The sequence below is a fragment of the Gallus gallus genome, chromosome 3 (assembly GCF_016699485.2).
Source record: "Gallus gallus isolate bGalGal1 chromosome 3, bGalGal1.mat.broiler.GRCg7b, whole genome shotgun sequence".
NCBI lineage: Eukaryota > Metazoa > Chordata > Aves > Galliformes > Phasianidae > Gallus > Gallus gallus.
This window is the reverse complement of record NC_052534.1, coordinates 65,739,499-65,756,551: the sequence shown is the minus strand read 5'-3', so window position 1 is coordinate 65,756,551 and position 17,053 is coordinate 65,739,499. Positions and strand designations below refer to the sequence as shown.

The 17,053-nt window shown below is 46.4% G+C and overlaps 2 protein-coding genes across 6 annotated transcripts in view; one reads left to right on the top strand and one right to left on the bottom strand.

The window, feature by feature from the left end:
* LOC121110407 (translation initiation factor IF-2-like) overlaps positions 1 to 17,053 on the top strand; it is a 65,216-nt gene that overhangs the window by 18,291 nt on the left and 29,872 nt on the right. The window lies entirely within an intron of this gene.
* TRAF3IP2 (TRAF3 interacting protein 2) overlaps positions 12,953 to 17,053 on the bottom strand; it is a 34,631-nt gene continuing 30,530 nt past the window's right edge. For 4 of the 5 annotated variants that reach the window (XM_046939592.1, XM_040698315.2, XM_419782.7 and 1 more), the window contains one exon: positions 12,953 to 13,531. In XM_046939592.1, coding sequence (XP_046795548.1) covers positions 13,385 to 13,531 — 147 coding nt within the window. In that variant the 3' untranslated portion in view covers positions 12,953 to 13,384. The remainder of the gene's footprint in view (positions 13,532 to 17,053) is intronic. The other variant, XR_005858882.2, reaches the window with a different exon arrangement.

The window sequence follows — 17,053 nt, the reverse complement described above, 5'->3', positions numbered from 1 at the left end:
AATGATAGTAACAAAGATGAATTTCCTGTAGGAAATGAGTAATTCAAGGGATATGGGTTAGAACTTGACACCATGCGAGTCACGACTGAAAGTTATCACCATCTGTTTTTGGATGGCCTCTTTACAGCTAGGTCAGACCTTTAAACTGCTTTTCTGTGGCCAAATACCTGTAACAGAAAAGCCACCGTGATTGTTAGCTGTCGTCTTATATGGCTTGAGTTGGTGCTGTGAGAGCGTGACATTACTGTCTGTGCCGGGAAGTAATTAAATTATAGCACTTGCATGAAATCTTTTCTTGTGTCTTAGTCTGCAGAGTAGCTTGGTAAAAGGTTTCAGTAGACACTCCTATTCAAAACATGGACAGGAAATCAAAAACATTTGAAGGCATCTTCTCAAAATAGAACGGTCCTGAATAGACATCTTCACAGCACGGGTCAGCAAGAAGATGACTTCTTCATCTCAGGAATCACAGTTTCCTTTTATACTTATCTGCCAAGCCTTCTAATTACCAAATTACTTGGCAAAAATCAAGTAGAACTCAGCATAATTACCTTTTTGATCTTCACTTGCCAAAAGAGTTCTGGTTTCCTGAATAGGATATTCATGGAACTCAGGACTTCTGTGCATTTCGAGCCAGAGAACAAAGGAATGGTTTGATACCTGGACTTTAGGTGATTTCCTCTCCTAGCCTGCATGCTGAATGGCTGACAAGGATAGGAAATCTTGCTTTGCACTCAGTCTTCATCAGTGGTAAAAAGGCAAGTTTAATTGGCAAAACAAATGAAATTCCTCTAGAATGTCTATAATACATTTAAGGAATTGCCACATAACAGTTTAAACTATCTTCTGGCTTAAGAGCAGTCACCAATCCTGAAAGGTTGAAAGAAGTTGAGCTTGCAGAAGTCTCTACTCAGTGGCTTCTCCCATGCCACTGAACTGTGGTTCTTGAAAGATCTAGCCAAGGTAAATACTCCAGTCTGAGGAAGATGAACTGGTCTCATCAGCTTTCAGGAGTCCCTATCCTTGACAAGAGTTTTACGTTCTTGTTTACTTTTGTCAGATAGGATGACCTGAAGGCTGTCACTGTGAGAAGAGCAAAAATTTCAAGGAGCCTCAAGGCTTATATCTGCTCGATGGGCGTATGAGCCCTCAAAGTCACATAAGCAAATGTCCAACTCCAGCAGATATTCATATGCACCCCCCCTAGAACTCCTGTTGCTGTTTCATTCGTAACTTTTCATTCATTTTGATGCATAAAAAGCTTTTCTGCAGGTTTGTCGTGCAGTGAAACACTAGCAGTACCTGATAGCGTGAGGATGTTCAATCATAAACAGCTTGTTTTAAAGCTATACCTGCACAGCAATATAGATACCTAAAAAACTAAGCAAAATTTGCAACACGTTGCCAGGCAAAGTTTTATGATGAAGGTAAACCCTCACCCCTAAAAGCAAGAAATAAGGGCATCATAGAAATAAAAATGGGCAAGAATACTTGTGCTGTCAAAGAATTCTGTATATTTCCGGATTACAGCCAAGCAAAACGTAGGTAAGCATCCATCTGCAATCTGTGTAGTTGCAGGATGTCTGTTCTGCCAACTCATCCCTTAAATAGTAATAATTTCCTTGTAGTTGTCCTATTGTCATACCTTATGCGCAGTTGCTTGGACTTGCAGGGTGGCTCATAAATACAGTAAACAGGAGACTAGATAGGAAAATGAGGATACAGGAGACTAAAAAACAGTTAATAAAAAGAGTAGGAAAATGATAGCAGAGCAGAAGGGGAGAAAAAGAATAAGCTCCGAGGAACGTCAGTGCCAATAAATGTAATATCCTACTCTTGAGCAGAAGAGAATAAAGCACAGATGGAAATGGGAGGGTATATTCATCCAAACCCATTATAAGAAAGCAAGCTGATTGTTTCTCTTCTGTTCTTTACAGTGTTTTTATGTCGCTTCTATATAAAATCATGCATTGTCATTGGTGAGGAAAAGGTATAGCTAGAATTTAGAAGGTCCTTTAAAAGCAAGCATATGCTGCAGAAATAGCGAGCAACAGAGACGGGAAATAAGTGATGGTGGCCATTCATTCCTAGAGAATTCACAGACTTTCTGAAAGCGAGGGATCAAATCCAGCCTTCATCCTCCACTTCACTTAAATGAGCTGCAACGGTCACCAGCAGGTTTGTCTTCCTGCAAGTCAGAACTCCACTTTTGGACTTTGGACTCTTACCTTTGCCCTTTCATTTCAGCGAAAGACCAACACGTACATCCGAACACAGAATTATTTTATTTTCTGTCATGATCAAACCCAAATGTTATTTTACCTCTGCCAGCTTTGTGTAGGGTGATGTGCCATCTTGCACATTTATTTTCCTGGAGTGATTCCCAGAAGTATGCTATGCTTTTTCTTGCTCATGTCTCACTCGCTTTATTTATGAGTTGTCTACACCAGGTTTTCAGTCCCCGGGGATGGGCCTACACAGGAAATCTGTAGACAATATTTAATACATGAAAGTAGGAGAGCAGCAAAAAAGCACAGAAATACTCCAAAGGATCTAATGCACAATATTCACAGTTTCACCTGGATCATGGTTAGCTTAGTGTCCATGTTTTAAACCACAAACTCCTTTATCTGTTTTGTCACGTAGAAGGAAAAGATGTGGTAAAGATTGCTAAGTCTGAAAGAAATTTTACTTAATGCTCACCGATGCTCTTCAGCTGCTAAAAATTTAAAAGCTGAAATCTCACAGTGCACCTTTGTAGCAGAGTTATGTCGTGGTAGAGGAGTGAGAAATGAAATACCATAGCCTGGCTCTCTATTTGGAATACGTAGCCTCAGTGAGCCTCACTTTTACAGAAATCTCTGTTAGTTCTTGGGGAATTTGGTGGATTCAGTTTCTCAAACTGGGCACACAGAGCTCGGGAGACACTGATTTAACATAAGACTAAATAAATACAGGCTGTTAAAATTCGCTAGTTGCTTAACAGTTTAAGGGTAAATGACTTTTACCTGAACCGTTTTAATTGTGGAGTAAAGGCCTTCCATGCTCAACATCCATACGTAATCTGAAATATCAAACTTGTGAGTTAAATGCTGTGGGGGTGGATGTTCAGTTCAAAATACCCAAATGCAATTAAGGACAATGAGCCAACATTTCCAGGAGATATCCCTGTCAAGTGGAAACAACTCGAAGAGCAAATTTTAACCTGGTTTACAGAATTACAATTAAGTTACCCTCCGATGATGACTGAATCTAATAGCAGCATCATAATGTTGCAGCTCTTGGTTCTTACTGATCGCACAAAAAGGGTATTTTTAAACATTTTTCTCACTATTAGGTTTGTGTACTCCTATTAGCTGGAAAATACATCAAGATAAGGCCTTCTTTCTCCCATGCCATCACAGCTGGAAACAGCACTTTGCTGATGAAATCTGATTGGTATCACATTATGCCTTTGATTACACCTGTGCAATCTCATTAATTGAGGAATAATGTGACCTAAGGAAACGTAATGGTTAGTAACACCGTATAGGAAAGCTGATATACAAAATTTGATGTGCATTTTAAACTACAGTTGTATTTATAGGTCAACTGCCTGAACAAACACTTTTTACCATCTCCTAGGCTTACTGTGAGATGCCACAAGCCTTGACTGTTCCTTATCATACAGATAAGTGACAAAATAGGTCAGGCCAGAAAGCAGGGCATCATCCCTACCCATCTGATGTTCCGATTCGTGTAAGAAGTCAATCTGATATTCATGCTTGCATTCTTCACCTGGCAAATGTTCCATTGCTGTGTCTCTCTATAACCACTGCACTGGGTGTGATGAGTCTGCCACCCAACCTAGCTTGTCAATACATTGATACATTGCAGGGATGCTCTTAAACTTGCTCTTGGGGCCTGCAAGCTGCAAGCACAGGATCTCACTCTCAGGGCTGCCTACGTGCCTGCGTACACGAACTGGGATTCAGTGAGGTGCTCAGCACAGCGCATGGGTGATGTGGGGCTGCTGGTACGTGTGAGAACAAGCAGAGTAGGGAGCGCAGCGTGAAGCCAGCCAGAACCAAGATTGTTCTGAGTGCTGTGCAGAAGCAGCTTTGTGGCTATACTGGCTTTCTAGTTATGATGCACAAGTGATTGTACTTCTGTAAGGCTAAGCCCTCCTTCATTCTCAGTATGACTGCAGAGCAAGAGGAAATGTAAAGGCTCTGAGTGAGGTAACAGTTACCACCACCTGGCTGATTCAGCCTTGCATCAAACAATATTAACCCTTTTGCTGATGCGCAGCACAGACACATCCTGCTGGTAAGGTGACATGACATGCTGCTTCTGCCTGTTGTTTCTCCTGACACCTGGACTCCCAAGATGATCACTTTAAAAGTGCTTCACTCCATGACCCTAAAGAACTAATTACTTAGTGGGATTACCAAGAGTGAGGTAGCCTGAGGACAGGCGTTCCTGAAGCTAGCTTTGCAGGTGCTGCCTCATCAGCTACCACTCAGTAAAGTCTCACCTCTGGTATCAGTAAGTACCTAAAGGGAGAAGCATTATCCATGCCTGCACCACTGTTTTTCTGATGTAAGGGTCCCAAGTAAATGCAGCTACCTCACTGAAAGCCCACCACCCACGTATCGCCCTGTGCTCCTTCAGTAGCATACGCTACTGAAGTGGTTGCCCCCTCCATCCTGACACCTGAGTGTGCAAGTAGAGCTCCCAGCCCTTTTCTGGGTAGCAGAGCTTTCATAGGCATTTTCATCAGGTGTACCAGAGCAACAGGCAGGTCCTGGGACACATAGTTGTTGCCTTTGGTAATGGGAGCATGCGGATATTGCTGGTCAGGGAGCAGATCTCTTTGAGGCCTGGCACTCATCTCAGTCCCAGGACCTGACGATGACTTTCCTAAAGGTACCCCCCCGTCATACCCTTGCTACAGAGGAGTCAGGGATATGGCACTGGCCTTGGAGAAGCAGCACCACAATTTGTTCCAGCAGACAGGGCCGGAACGAGCACATCCCACCTCATGGCTCAGCCAGGATGTTTTGTAAAGCAAAGTGTGAGCCACCAGCTGGGGGGGAGAAAGAGAGAACACATCTGATGTTTGCTTCCCTGGTCATTGATCCCGCAGGTTTGGGCCAAAACTGCAAGAGATGCCCCTTTGTGAGGCTGCCTTGTTGACCTCTGCTACTGTCGGGAGTGAAATGAAGATTACCCCTGTGGTGATTCAGGCTGACCTAGATTTTTATTTTTAAAACAGACTAGCTGGGGTTACTCAGAAGTTTATGCTCGGTTCTTGTTTGTTGTTGTTTCTGGGGGACTGTTTTCTTTAACAAGAAAGAAAGCACTCAGAAGCATGCCTAGGCTTGCTGCAGGTGGTTACACTCAGCTGTAACCTGCCTGGTTGAGAGCTTGGTGAGCAGCGGGAGGAAAAGCGTGCTAGTTTGAACTGGATTTAGTAGCAAGAATATTTTGACTTGGGCAGCAGAAAGAAAATTGTATAACACTGTTGTGCTATCCTGGGTAGGAGAAGCCAATGAATTGCATGACTCTTCTGTCTTCGCAATCAGTTTGTTATGCACAGAGCAATGCCGTGGGATTAAGCACTTTATCTGCTGGGCTTCCCCTGGCAGCATGTGAAGAAGTTCATTATAAGTGCTTATCACATGATCCACTTAATCAAACCACTGGAACTCTGAGAATAAGTCATTCTAACAAGACCCGCCAGAGCTGCCTTACAAACCACTCACTGATATACTCTTCCTTGGTTCGCATACAATGGGTTTCCTTGTGTGGCAGTGCACGATACAGGAAGTTCATTATCCCCAGTCCAAATGGGGACGTAAAGAAAGGAAGCGGGGCTTATAAAGAAGCAACAGATAACTTGCAGAGATTCTAGTTAGCCACTCAAATCCCACATGCAGTTGGGCCATAAGCCCTTCACGAGAAGAGCATTCTGGTCTGTAGAGTTACACACAGAGCAGCTACATAAATAGCTGGTTTTAGCACTGTAAAATAGAGATGACACAGGAGAAGTTATTTGCTTCTGTTGATTAGAAGTTAGTGAACAAAAGATATGAAATCAGAACAGAAAGCATGCTTTTTGCTGGGCATAGCACATGTAATACAAATAGCAGCAGAGCTGATCAATATCTGAGCTCATGCAAGGTACCTTGAAAGCCTGCTAACTCTCATTGTACACTGGGGGTTGAAATGCTCAGACTCATGTGACAAGCCAGGAGCTTGCACACATGCTGGCTACAGCTTGTGCCTGTATGCTGTACAGCTGGTCAGATAAAATGCCTTTCCCTACAACATACCTGGGGACTGTTCCGGACATAGGAAACCACTAGGTTGAGAGGTGCACTGTCTCCTCAGCAGAATTCACTTTGCTTAAGCCCATCACGAGTTTCTGGCAGTTACTGGTGTTACTATATGGTCAGATCAACAGGCAGTGTCTCACAAGGGCATGCTACCAGCTACACTGGCCTATGTAATGCTGTAATGTGATAGAAGGTACAGCAACAATAGCAGAGCACCACAATCCTAAGCTGCAACAGCCATAGACACAGAAATGAAGAAAAAAAAAAACCACCTGCTTACCTTCAGAAGGCGTCCAGAAGGCAGGGACCTCCAAAGAGATGCCTTTACCCCCCCCCCCACTGCCAAACCTTAAATGAGGTCTGGGAAGGGGTGGATCCTGGCTTCACCCCTCCCTGTCAATCAGGTGCACTGCATGCACCTGAGCGCCCCTGGGTTGGCCCTGCCTTCCACCAGGTGCTCAATCACTGTTTCAGGCCATGGCTTAGTGTTCCCGCTACAGCCTGGACCAGCCTTAACGTAAAGATGCCCTATAATAACAGTTACTAGATAATTTTCTCAGGCAGCAGTCTGCATGTGAGGCGTACACCTCTTCTTTCACCACTCAAGCTTATGTGAGAGCAGCATTGGGTCACAATGGGCTGAATGTTGCTTTTAGGTGGGGATGCACAGGCTGAGCCTGTGGATGAATGGAACATTCTTACTACCGGGTTTCTGCTGTTTCGGCTTCTTTACAGCCCCTGCTTCAGGAAAATCATCTCTGTTATAAGACTTGGGGGGAAATGGACACACAAGAATTATTTGTATGCGCATAGTATTTTATTGAATAAGTCTCAAATAGTAACTTTACTTAAGTGGCCAGTTTGCCTTCATCTCTACTTCTTATGTAAGGGACCCGGAGCAGAGTGATAACATTCTGCTGACTGCAGCAATTCAGTGGTAAAGTGGAGATACATCTTCTTTTTCCAAATGATTTCTTAGTGCCTTATCCATTGCCCTGTACACGGGGAAAGACACTTTTAAGCATCTGGAATCATTGGCAGAGATATCTTTAATCTTCTTGAAAGAGAAACGGTTGGTTGTCCTCTGAGTGCTGTTAATTAGGCATCAAAGAAAAATTGGCTTCTGTATCAATACTAAGACTGGATCTCAGTGTCTCTGTATGTCCCATCTATAGTAAAAATTTGGGAGGAAGGCTGCAATGGGTGTTGTGTTCATGTGGATGTATATACGTTCCTTCATGTCAGTGAGATGCACACAGTATCTGCTGAGCATTTAAGTGATGCTACCAAATACAAACCCGAGTGGTTTTGGTCGGTACCAAGCCGGGCTGAGTTCTCTCTGCCAGCTTAGGGATGAAAGAATCTTTAATGCGTTAGCTACTCCTGGGCCGTTCAGCTCAATCCTCACCAGTGTTATCTTTTTAGAAGTTTTTCTGACTAAATTGCTTCCTTTGAAGACTGCAGGCTTTTTAACAGCACACTGCAGCACCCGCTGCTTGCTGAAAATCCTGAGGCCAGCACACCAGAGCATTGCGCTGCCAAACATGCCAGTCACAAAACATCATGTTCAGTGGATTTTAACTGGAGGTAGCTGACAGAAAATAGAATGGACATGTTGTAAGAGCTGTCAGGCCAAACAGAAGAAGACAGCTTTGAAGAAAGCCTCAAAGATAGTATTTCCAGAATACAGTCCTTTAGAAGAAGTGAAAAACCCAAAGAATGAAATACAGTCAGAATGAGCTCACTGCAGGTGGTGGCAGTCATGATTTTTTAAAGATCAATTTTAATTATAAACTACTTTAATCATTATTTTTTTGTCCAGTGCCTAGCATTACGATACCTTTTTCTTCAGCCCCAGAAAACCACACTTCTGTGGTCCCTGCAGGCATTCCCACAGCACTTTTTCCACCTTTGGAGGCTGGCGTTACACAGCAGAGAGGACTTTATCAGCCTGACCTGCAGATGGGGTGCTGCAATTCCCTTGCCCCTGGCAGGACTCGGGCCACTCCTTTCCCAGCAGCCAGCCTGCTGGGGTTCACTGTGAGCACCCACATTCTACCAGAGGTTCCCTGGGCCCTCCTGTTAGCCTGGAGAAGGTTCCAAGGCCTTCCCACCACGAGCAGGTGTCACAAAATGGCCGCCTTCTGCCGCCACAGCTCGGGGCAGGTGTGAGGCTGCTGCTGGGAACCCCCGGTGTCACCATGCACCAGTGCGTTCAGCTCAGCCTGCGGGGACCTCTGTCATCTGCCGCTGGCACAGATTAAACAGAAGCGACAGCAGGGGAGAAGCTGTTAAATTAAAGCCAAAGAGTAACGAGAGAGATGTTTGCTCTGTGAGATAGCGCGCACCTGTTCTGCGTGCTGAGCGCGCTCTGAGGCCTGCTCTCCTTCCTTACCACAGCTGGCCTTCATGAAAGGCTGTGCAGCTCCCTGTTCCCTGCCAGGCCCAGGCATTTCCCTCAGCCTTACCTTGCAGCCAGGCCCCGAGGTGGGCTGCAGGCTGGGGAGAGGTCCCAACCAGTCCTTGCAGTGAGTCTGCCCCACAGGCTGCCCCCTGCCTGCCCTGCCACTGGTCCTGAGGCTGTCTGCCTCATGGCTCTGTTATGTGGTACTGAATGATGGTGGCTTGAAGGGCTCTCTGGGAGAAAATCAGCTCCGGGAACAGCATTTCATGTCTTGCACGCAGGGTTTTATAGGATTACCTTTGTACCAGACCCACCATACGGTTCCCTCTCTGGAGACACCGATGTAGCTTATCTGTGGGATGAAAACATTACTACCGTATTTCTGTCACACAGGTGGCTGGCATAAAAAATCTTCACACACATTCATGTCATTGGAGTTCTGGCAAGCCTGCGAGACAGGCTGCTTCTCACTGAGTTCTGTCTCTCCCTTCATGCTGCCCTCATCCCAGTGTTTGCTCTCATTTTGGGCGGTGCATTTCCCTCCCACACCCCACAGATGTGCAGGCACTAGGGAGCAGCCCCCAGTACCTCTGCAGTACTATGAAGGCAATGCCTTCGTGCCTGCAGCTCAGCAGCTCCTGCTGGCAGCAGTGCCCACCCGCGGGAGGGGTGCTCGCATGCTGAAAGCTACTGCCTCACTGTTTGCACATGAAGTTAATGACTGACTGAAGAGATTTACAGATGCATTTCTAGGGCTGCTCCTGTTATATTTTCCTCTCCTGGCCTCAAGGCTCTTGTTTTCTGTAATTTCCTTCCTAAAGTTCCCTGTAACCCTAATCTCTTTTAGCATGAACATGTTAGTTTTGAAGCAGCCTGCGTGTTTCCAGCCTCTCCTTCTCCCTCACCTGCCGATTATTTCTTTTCCTCCGTCCTCTCCCTACTTATGTTGTTTGCAGAAACCTGCCTTTCCCCACCCTCTCCCTCTCCACAGCTCCCACCATCTGTCTCTCTACAAACACAAAGCTGTAGGGGAAATGATTCACTCAGCTGCGAGCTCATTACTCACACTCTCCCCATCATGGTTTCTGTCCTTGTAGGACGCTCTAACTAATGTAAAGATCAATGGATCCTGGGAATTGTTATTCAATTAAAAAAAAAAAATGCCCCAGCATTTAAATAGATGGGGCTCTTTGTACTTCCTCAGCAGCGAGGCTTTATTTTTCTCCCTCATTCTGCTATCATTGTTTTTCAGACAGGGATCATCGAAACAGAAGAATGGAAATGGTCGCTGGAGCATTTAGTGCAACCTTGTGTATCACATGGTGCAGGAATTACTTAATGAAATTCCCTGGCCCAAACCAAGCAAATCTGTGGTAAATCTAGAGCACATATTTTAGGATGACAGCCAGAATGATGAAAGGAATTTACTACCCAGCCTTGCTAATCATTTTGAATGCTTAACTGCTCTCCCTAATATGTGGCTTTGTAAGCAGCAAAACAAACACAGCCTCATTTCCTGCAGCTTTCTCTCCTCCGGCCTCGCCCACACTATGCACCCCAAGAGCCCCCTCCCAGCTGTGGCCGGGGCAGGTGGGTGAGGGGGGCACGGGGCTGAGCTCACATTCCTGCTGGCTCTGGCAGGCCAGCACAGCACCTCTGGGATGAGGCGGAGGCCCACATCACACAGCTGCCTCTCCTCCTGGCCAGACTTGGGGCTCTCCGGTACTCACTATGAAACCTGTAAGCACGAAGTACACTGTGGGGGCCAACCATACCTGGGGGGCACCCAGCCCAGCACTGCCACTGGACAAAGGGAGGGGTGGACCCGCTCTGCACTGTGCTGTGCAGCCTCACCTCCAGTGCTGGGGGCGGATTGGGTGCCACGATGTAAGAGAGACATAAAGCTATTAGGGAACGTCTAAAGGAGGGCTGTGAAGATGGTGTAGGGTCTGCAGGGCAAGGTGTGTGGGGAGCGGCTGAGGTCCCTGGGTTTGCTCGGCCCAGAGCAGAGGAGCTGAGGGGAGCCCTCATGGCGGCTGCAGCTCCTCACAGGGAGCGGAGGGGCAGCGCTGAGCCCTGCTCTGTGTGACAGCGACAGGGCCCGAGGGAACGGCATGGAGCTGTGTCAGGGGAGGGCTAGCGAGAGATTCTTTGTCAGGGGGCAGTGGGCATGGAGCAGGCTGCCCAGGGCAGTGGGCATGACCCCAGGCTGCCAGAGCCCATAGAGTGCTGGGACAACGCTCTCGGACAGGGTTTGAATTTTGGGTGGTCCTATGTGGAGCCAGGAGCTGGACTCGATGCTGCCTGTGGGTCCCTTCCCACTTGGGATATGCTATGATTCTGATTCTGTTCTATTCTGTATTTATTTGAGCTTCTACCTATCAAATGTGGAAGGAATTGACTTTTGGGATCAGAAGCTGTTTGAGGCAGGCTAACCCATAGATGCCTTCTTTAGAAACCAAACTAGAAATGGGAATATAAGGTGCGTATTTTTGTCCTTTCAGCTTCTAGCTATTAGATCTAGTTTATGTTTACAGAGAGTAGCAAGAATCATTGTCATTCCATATTGAACGTGCCTGCCCATGGGTTTATTTCCTGCTGGGATTTCCCTGGCCCAGTCGGTTGCGTGTTCAACTTCTCCTGCCATGGTCTTGTTGCCAAATGACATCCCGCATTTCCAGCCTCAAGCCCCTCGCCCTGTCTGCTCTCCCTCAAACACATTCCTACAAAACATATGTTTTGAGTACTGGAATTATTTTTGAGTGTTGAAATACTTTAGATATGTCGAAGTACCTGAGACAGCCACACAGGAGTGGTAGATAAGCAGCAGCACTTCAAGAAAGTTGCATTTTCTACAACAGCACTTGGAAGCTGAGCTTAAAGCTGTGCAGCACTCTGAGTGAACCTCAACGCCAATGTTTAGGTAACCAAGTCCCCCTCTTCCTCCTCACCTTTCTATTCACTTTGCTGACCTTTTACAAGGGATTTCTGTCATGGTTTTAGAAAGTTATTTTTTTAATTGGAAACTTAGCTTTTCATTTCATCGTATGGAAAAAAATGGGACACCCCCTCCCCACTCCCCCATGTGTAGATAGCAAGAAGTGCTGCTGCATAATAGAAGTTTATTGTGCCTTGTCAGGTCCAGCGTGCTGGGTATGAGCCTCTTGGGCTGTGTATGAGTTGCTGGGCTGTGGGACTTCTCTCTAGAAACTGGGGAGAAGCACAGCAAATACCACAGTGAAAATTACCAGATCTGACAACACTGGATCCACCCTTCTCCTAGTTCTCCTAGGCAGCTGTAACTCTTTATGCAAAAGGAAAATCCGTGCTGAAGGTATCTGCAACATAGTGCTGTAATTGTTTCTCACGAGCACCACGAAGCACATCCTGTATTGACATACCACACTGGCACAGTCTTCACGGAAAGCTAATTAAATATTTTGGGCACTGTAACAGGAGTATCAGCTTCTGGTTAATTTACTTTTTAGAGAACTAAACACATTTACTTTGCCATGAAGCTGTATTTGGGTCACTCTGTAACAAACAATAAGGTGGAAGAGGATCTTGGAAAGAGCCTGTATTGCACAGGCACGGAGTGCTCTGCACCAGAGCAGGAGGTTCTTGTATGCCTACTCTAACAATAAGGGCTGCGGGATTTCAAGCCAACTGGGCTGTTATCTCAGCAAGGTTAAAGCAGTTAAGAAAAGAACCCTCACCGAAGTTGTGCTTATGTTCTCTGCAAAAACACGCTCAGACTTTAACAGATGTGAAGTTGCTGAGCCTTCTCGGCTGCCAGCACCCCACGGCTCTCCAACATCTTTGATTGTTTTATTGTTCTGTACTGCATACAAGTTGTAGGAGTCAATGTTATTTCTCTTAACAACCACTGGTTTCCAAATGGCAATTGTTCTTTGACATGCTCTGTTTCAAATAAGGGATGAAGAGCAGTAATGAAGCTAAAGGCCCACTATAAAAGTACTTCAGCATTCCATGGTACTGACTGCACACGCAGTAATACATTCAGCTGTCCTTTTGTGGACTGTTGCTGTAACATGCTGAAGGTGTTAGGGGCTGTGCTCTGAGGAAATGGAACTCCAGAGGCTTCAGATCCAAGACTCCTCTAATTGAAGACAGTGTCTCCGTGCAAGACAGTCTAAGTAAAACTTGCATTACTCAACAGTTACCATTCCTCGTCGTTCCCAGCAATAATAAAAACCGACGCAACATATCAGGTAGCCTTACAAAAGGCAAACATATTTAATAGTGCATGTACGAATTAACTGTCTGATAATGCTGTACAAGGCAGGGATATCTATAAAGAAACCCTGAGCAAAAAAGGAGGAACGTTATTTCTGGCGTTTGTTTGCCGTATCGACTAATAAAGGGTTATGTTAAAAACAGATGTTAAAATAAAGTTGGGCATTCGTTCCATTTGCAGCTTTTTTAAAAACCTGGGAGAGAGGAGTTCTGCTCCATCAGCTTCAGAAATAGATGTTTAACGTGGTGGAGAACGAGCTGAGCCTGAGCTACCCAACACAACCAATTCCTTAAGCAGAAAGAGTGTCTTCTGTCATCAGAAAGAGCCATCTGGAAGAGTGCGGGCTCCCTGCCAAAAGCAACCCTTTAACAACTGCTTCTCGTGCACTTTGAGAGATAACGTTCATAACGGCACAACCTGGAGTGTTGGTAAAGGTCCTATTGGAGGAGCAACATATTCCTCCTCCCTCAGTAGCCGCAGGAGGATGTTCTTCTTGTTCTTTGGCCAGTTATAAATGTGAGTGTTCTGCAACCAGGTAGGCACGTGCTCCTGAAACACAAGAAAAAAGTGAAATCCCATAAGCCCTCCTGAATCTGTACCAGAACTTTGCAGATTCCATTAGACTCTGCCAAGCAAGATTTCATTCTGTCTGTTCTAGACACTTTCTGTAACAACAAGAAATTTTAATTTGGCTTCGGAATTGTATTTGGGTTCCTAAATAAATGAACTCCGTACGATCTCACAGCTTGCCTGTCTCTCTTTCCTTACTGCCATCATGTTGGCTGATTTCACCCTATTTCAAAGGGATTCTGATCTCAATGACAGGCTTCAAAGGGCTCCTGAAAATAAACACTGAGGAGAGTAGGGCACATTTAGGTGCCCCTACCAGCCTGCAGCCCATGCATCTCCCTTAGCTGCAGAGGGATCCACACAATGTGTTCAAGCTTAAGAATCCACAGGGAAGCTCCTTTCATCCCAGTGGTTTTCTTGAGTCCTGTCCCGTCGTGCTGCTTTGCCAAGCTGCGTGTCCTCTGGCCACCTCCCGAGTCCAGTGCTGAGTGCGAGGGGAGGCTAACACACCTCATCTGGAGGGCCAAACTCCTCACTCCCAGCACGTCACATGGGCTGGCCGGTGCCTGGTAGCACCATGGAGCTGGGACCACCATGGCCCTGCACAGTGGTGGTGGGCTGAGGGAGAATGGCCCGCTCAGCCCCCACGTTCCCATGTCTTCATAGGCTAGGAGGTTTTCATACAAACAGTGTGGATGTGGAGGTGAGGAGGGCTGTATTCTTATCCCTAATTAAAAGAGGGTCAAGGGCTGACCTTCTACCAAAACCAGCTCATGCCCACTGTGGAGCTGGACTTTTCTTTTAGGAGAGCCCTTGCTGGAGGCACCAGCAGGAAGCCAGAGTGAACAAGCAGGTAAGGGTGGTTCACTGCAGGAGATTTGGACTAGATGACCTTTAAAGGTCCCTTCCAATTCTAAGGATTCTATCATTCTGTGATTCCAAGGTAAGCAACTAGCAGTCAAGGCATCTAGCACTTGCTCTCTGGACTCGTCATTTAGCAGGGCAGCATGTTCCCAAGCTGTGAGAAAATGCAGCACACGTTTGCCAAATGAGACCTCTACCTGTCTTTGATGGGAAACATTTTTTGGAGGAAGGAAGTGCAGTAGACTCAGTCCAGATGGACTTCAGCAAAGCATGTGATATAAGTCCACATGGGAAATCATTAGTTAAGCTTGGAAAGATGGAAATTAGTGCGAGAAATGGATGGTAAGTAAGAAGCTGGGCAAATGGGGATATAACAACAGAGGCACTCTGTGCCCAGAGACGGGCTGCGGGCTGTCTGCCAGAGCTGGTCCTGCAGCCAATTGCATTGAGCGTCCTCCACAGTGAAGTTGGTGCAATAAGCACTGGCACTCATCAACCCAGGCAGTAATTTCAACATGTAGGAGGTGTGCAGGGGAGGTGTGTTGTTTGGGTCCAGAAAGAGTGGAGAAAATTAGAAGGGGACTCTGTCAAGCTGTGGCTCTTCCCTCAGCACGTGACAGCAGCTGTCATATCAGATGAGAGAGTAATGGGAAAAGGGTTACAGCCTTGCTTTAAATTCAGATCTGTATCTGCTAGCAGAGAGGAAATTCTGAGCACTGCAGAGAGAGTGTTTGATAACTTTATGGATTGGTGTAATAGGAACAGGGCAGAGTGTGTCAGTGCCAAGGGTAGGGCCGTGCATTCAGGGCTGTGTTGTGAAGCCTGCTTTGAGCCATGCCTCAGAGCAGCTCTGCCAGCAGCAGTCATCCTGGGGCACTCACAGCTGAGTGCTCCAGGCAGCGGTGAGAAAACCAGGGAGGGACATTTGTGTTGGTTGGCTTGATGCAAGCCTTGAACCAGCAAGACCCAGATTTCCTCTATCGGTGTGTGATGGGAAGCTGGAAATGCCAGTTCCACCTTAACTGTGTGTCATGTTTTTTCCCCTCATTATTCAATTTCCTGATGAACATTCTTTGGCTCATGCAGATCCTTTCCCGTTGGAGGTCGGCTAGCTTTCACATACCATCAGTGCTTTATGATGTACTTCAGATGAGATTAACACAGCTAGTATCCACGTCCCCAAATGAAACCTCTCAAACTGCTTCCCTGCTCTTTCCCACTGCCAGCTGCAATGGTACTTGAACACGCAGAGAAAAGGGAAGGGTGAAAAAGACAACATGAATCATCTGACTGTATATATATATGGCATTTTTCACCCCTGGAATGGTGCGGGTTTTACAAGCACTGGTACCTAACCTCTGGCTGCCTGCGTCACTGCAGTGTGTCCAAGCCCCCAGGGCTGCTGTGCCCACCACCTCAGCTGTCCTCAGTCATGTTTCCACTGACTAGTGAGATGGGAGGCAGAGGTCTGCCAAAGACAAGCGTGAGCAAAGAGACCAAGCCTGAGCAGCAACAGAAAATGCTGCCCTACGTAATTCAGCTGAGACAGGCAGCCCTGGAAAAGCTGAAGGGTGATCTGGACTGCGGAGTGATAGGCAGGAAGGCTGCCTGGGGACTGCTGCTTTGATAGCAGCAGCTGAATCAACCAGTCCTGGAAATTCCTTGTTCACTCTCCGAGAGCTGCTGCTATATGCTAAATAGTCTTTTGACACATAAAGTTCAGCCAAAACTAACATAAGTTTATTGTTCTTGTGTCTGCCTCGAGGCCCAAAGAAGGCTCTAGTACCCTGTGTGCCAACTGTCTCTGTGGCCCCAATGTCACTGTGCCAAGTGGCTGCGGGCCGCAGGGTCTGCTCGCACAGCAGGCACTCCAGGAGCCCCCGAGGCCCGGAGCAGCCCTGCCCTTTGCCCCCAGGCTGACCGAAAATACTGAGCCAGTCACTGCCTTTGGTCTGCTCAGTTCCCACCTGTCCCATCCCCGAGCTTTGCACAGTTAATGCAAGTAACAGACCAGCAGTGTTTGTGAAGGAAGCGGAATGACATAAAATACCAGGGGTAACGCTCATCCCAAAGAATCTCACAAACTCCTGGACATGTTTTCAAACTTCTGAGCTTATATTGCACTAAAATCCACAAGTGCTGTGGGATTTCACAGCCCTACACTCACTCAGTGATAATATTGTAGACATGTTAGCATACAAACTCTGGGCACCCAAAATGAATATAAAGAATCTGAAATCCTTCCTCCAAAACGCAGCTGTACCTAGGGGTAACGTGACAGCTACCCAACAGTGCACACAGTATTTAGTGATGAAAAGTGAACAAGAATACCCATTACAAGTCTGAGGAAGAATGCCATTTCTGAACGATAACTGAAGCCATTTAGCTTTTCTGGCCCTGTAAAAATCCAGCAGGTTCTCTCAGCATGAAGAAGAAGGGTAAGGCAACCTACCGCCTTATGTACTTCTTCCCCTCAAATGAATCAGTAAGGTAGGCAAACGAAATTGCAACTCCTAAAAAACCACATTGTTTGCCTTTGATGGGCCCATCAAAGTTCAAGCAATGGCCCAGCACTTTAATATTTATGATCCTCTTTATTTTTATATTCTCCACCCACCCTCTTCCAGATCCTCACTT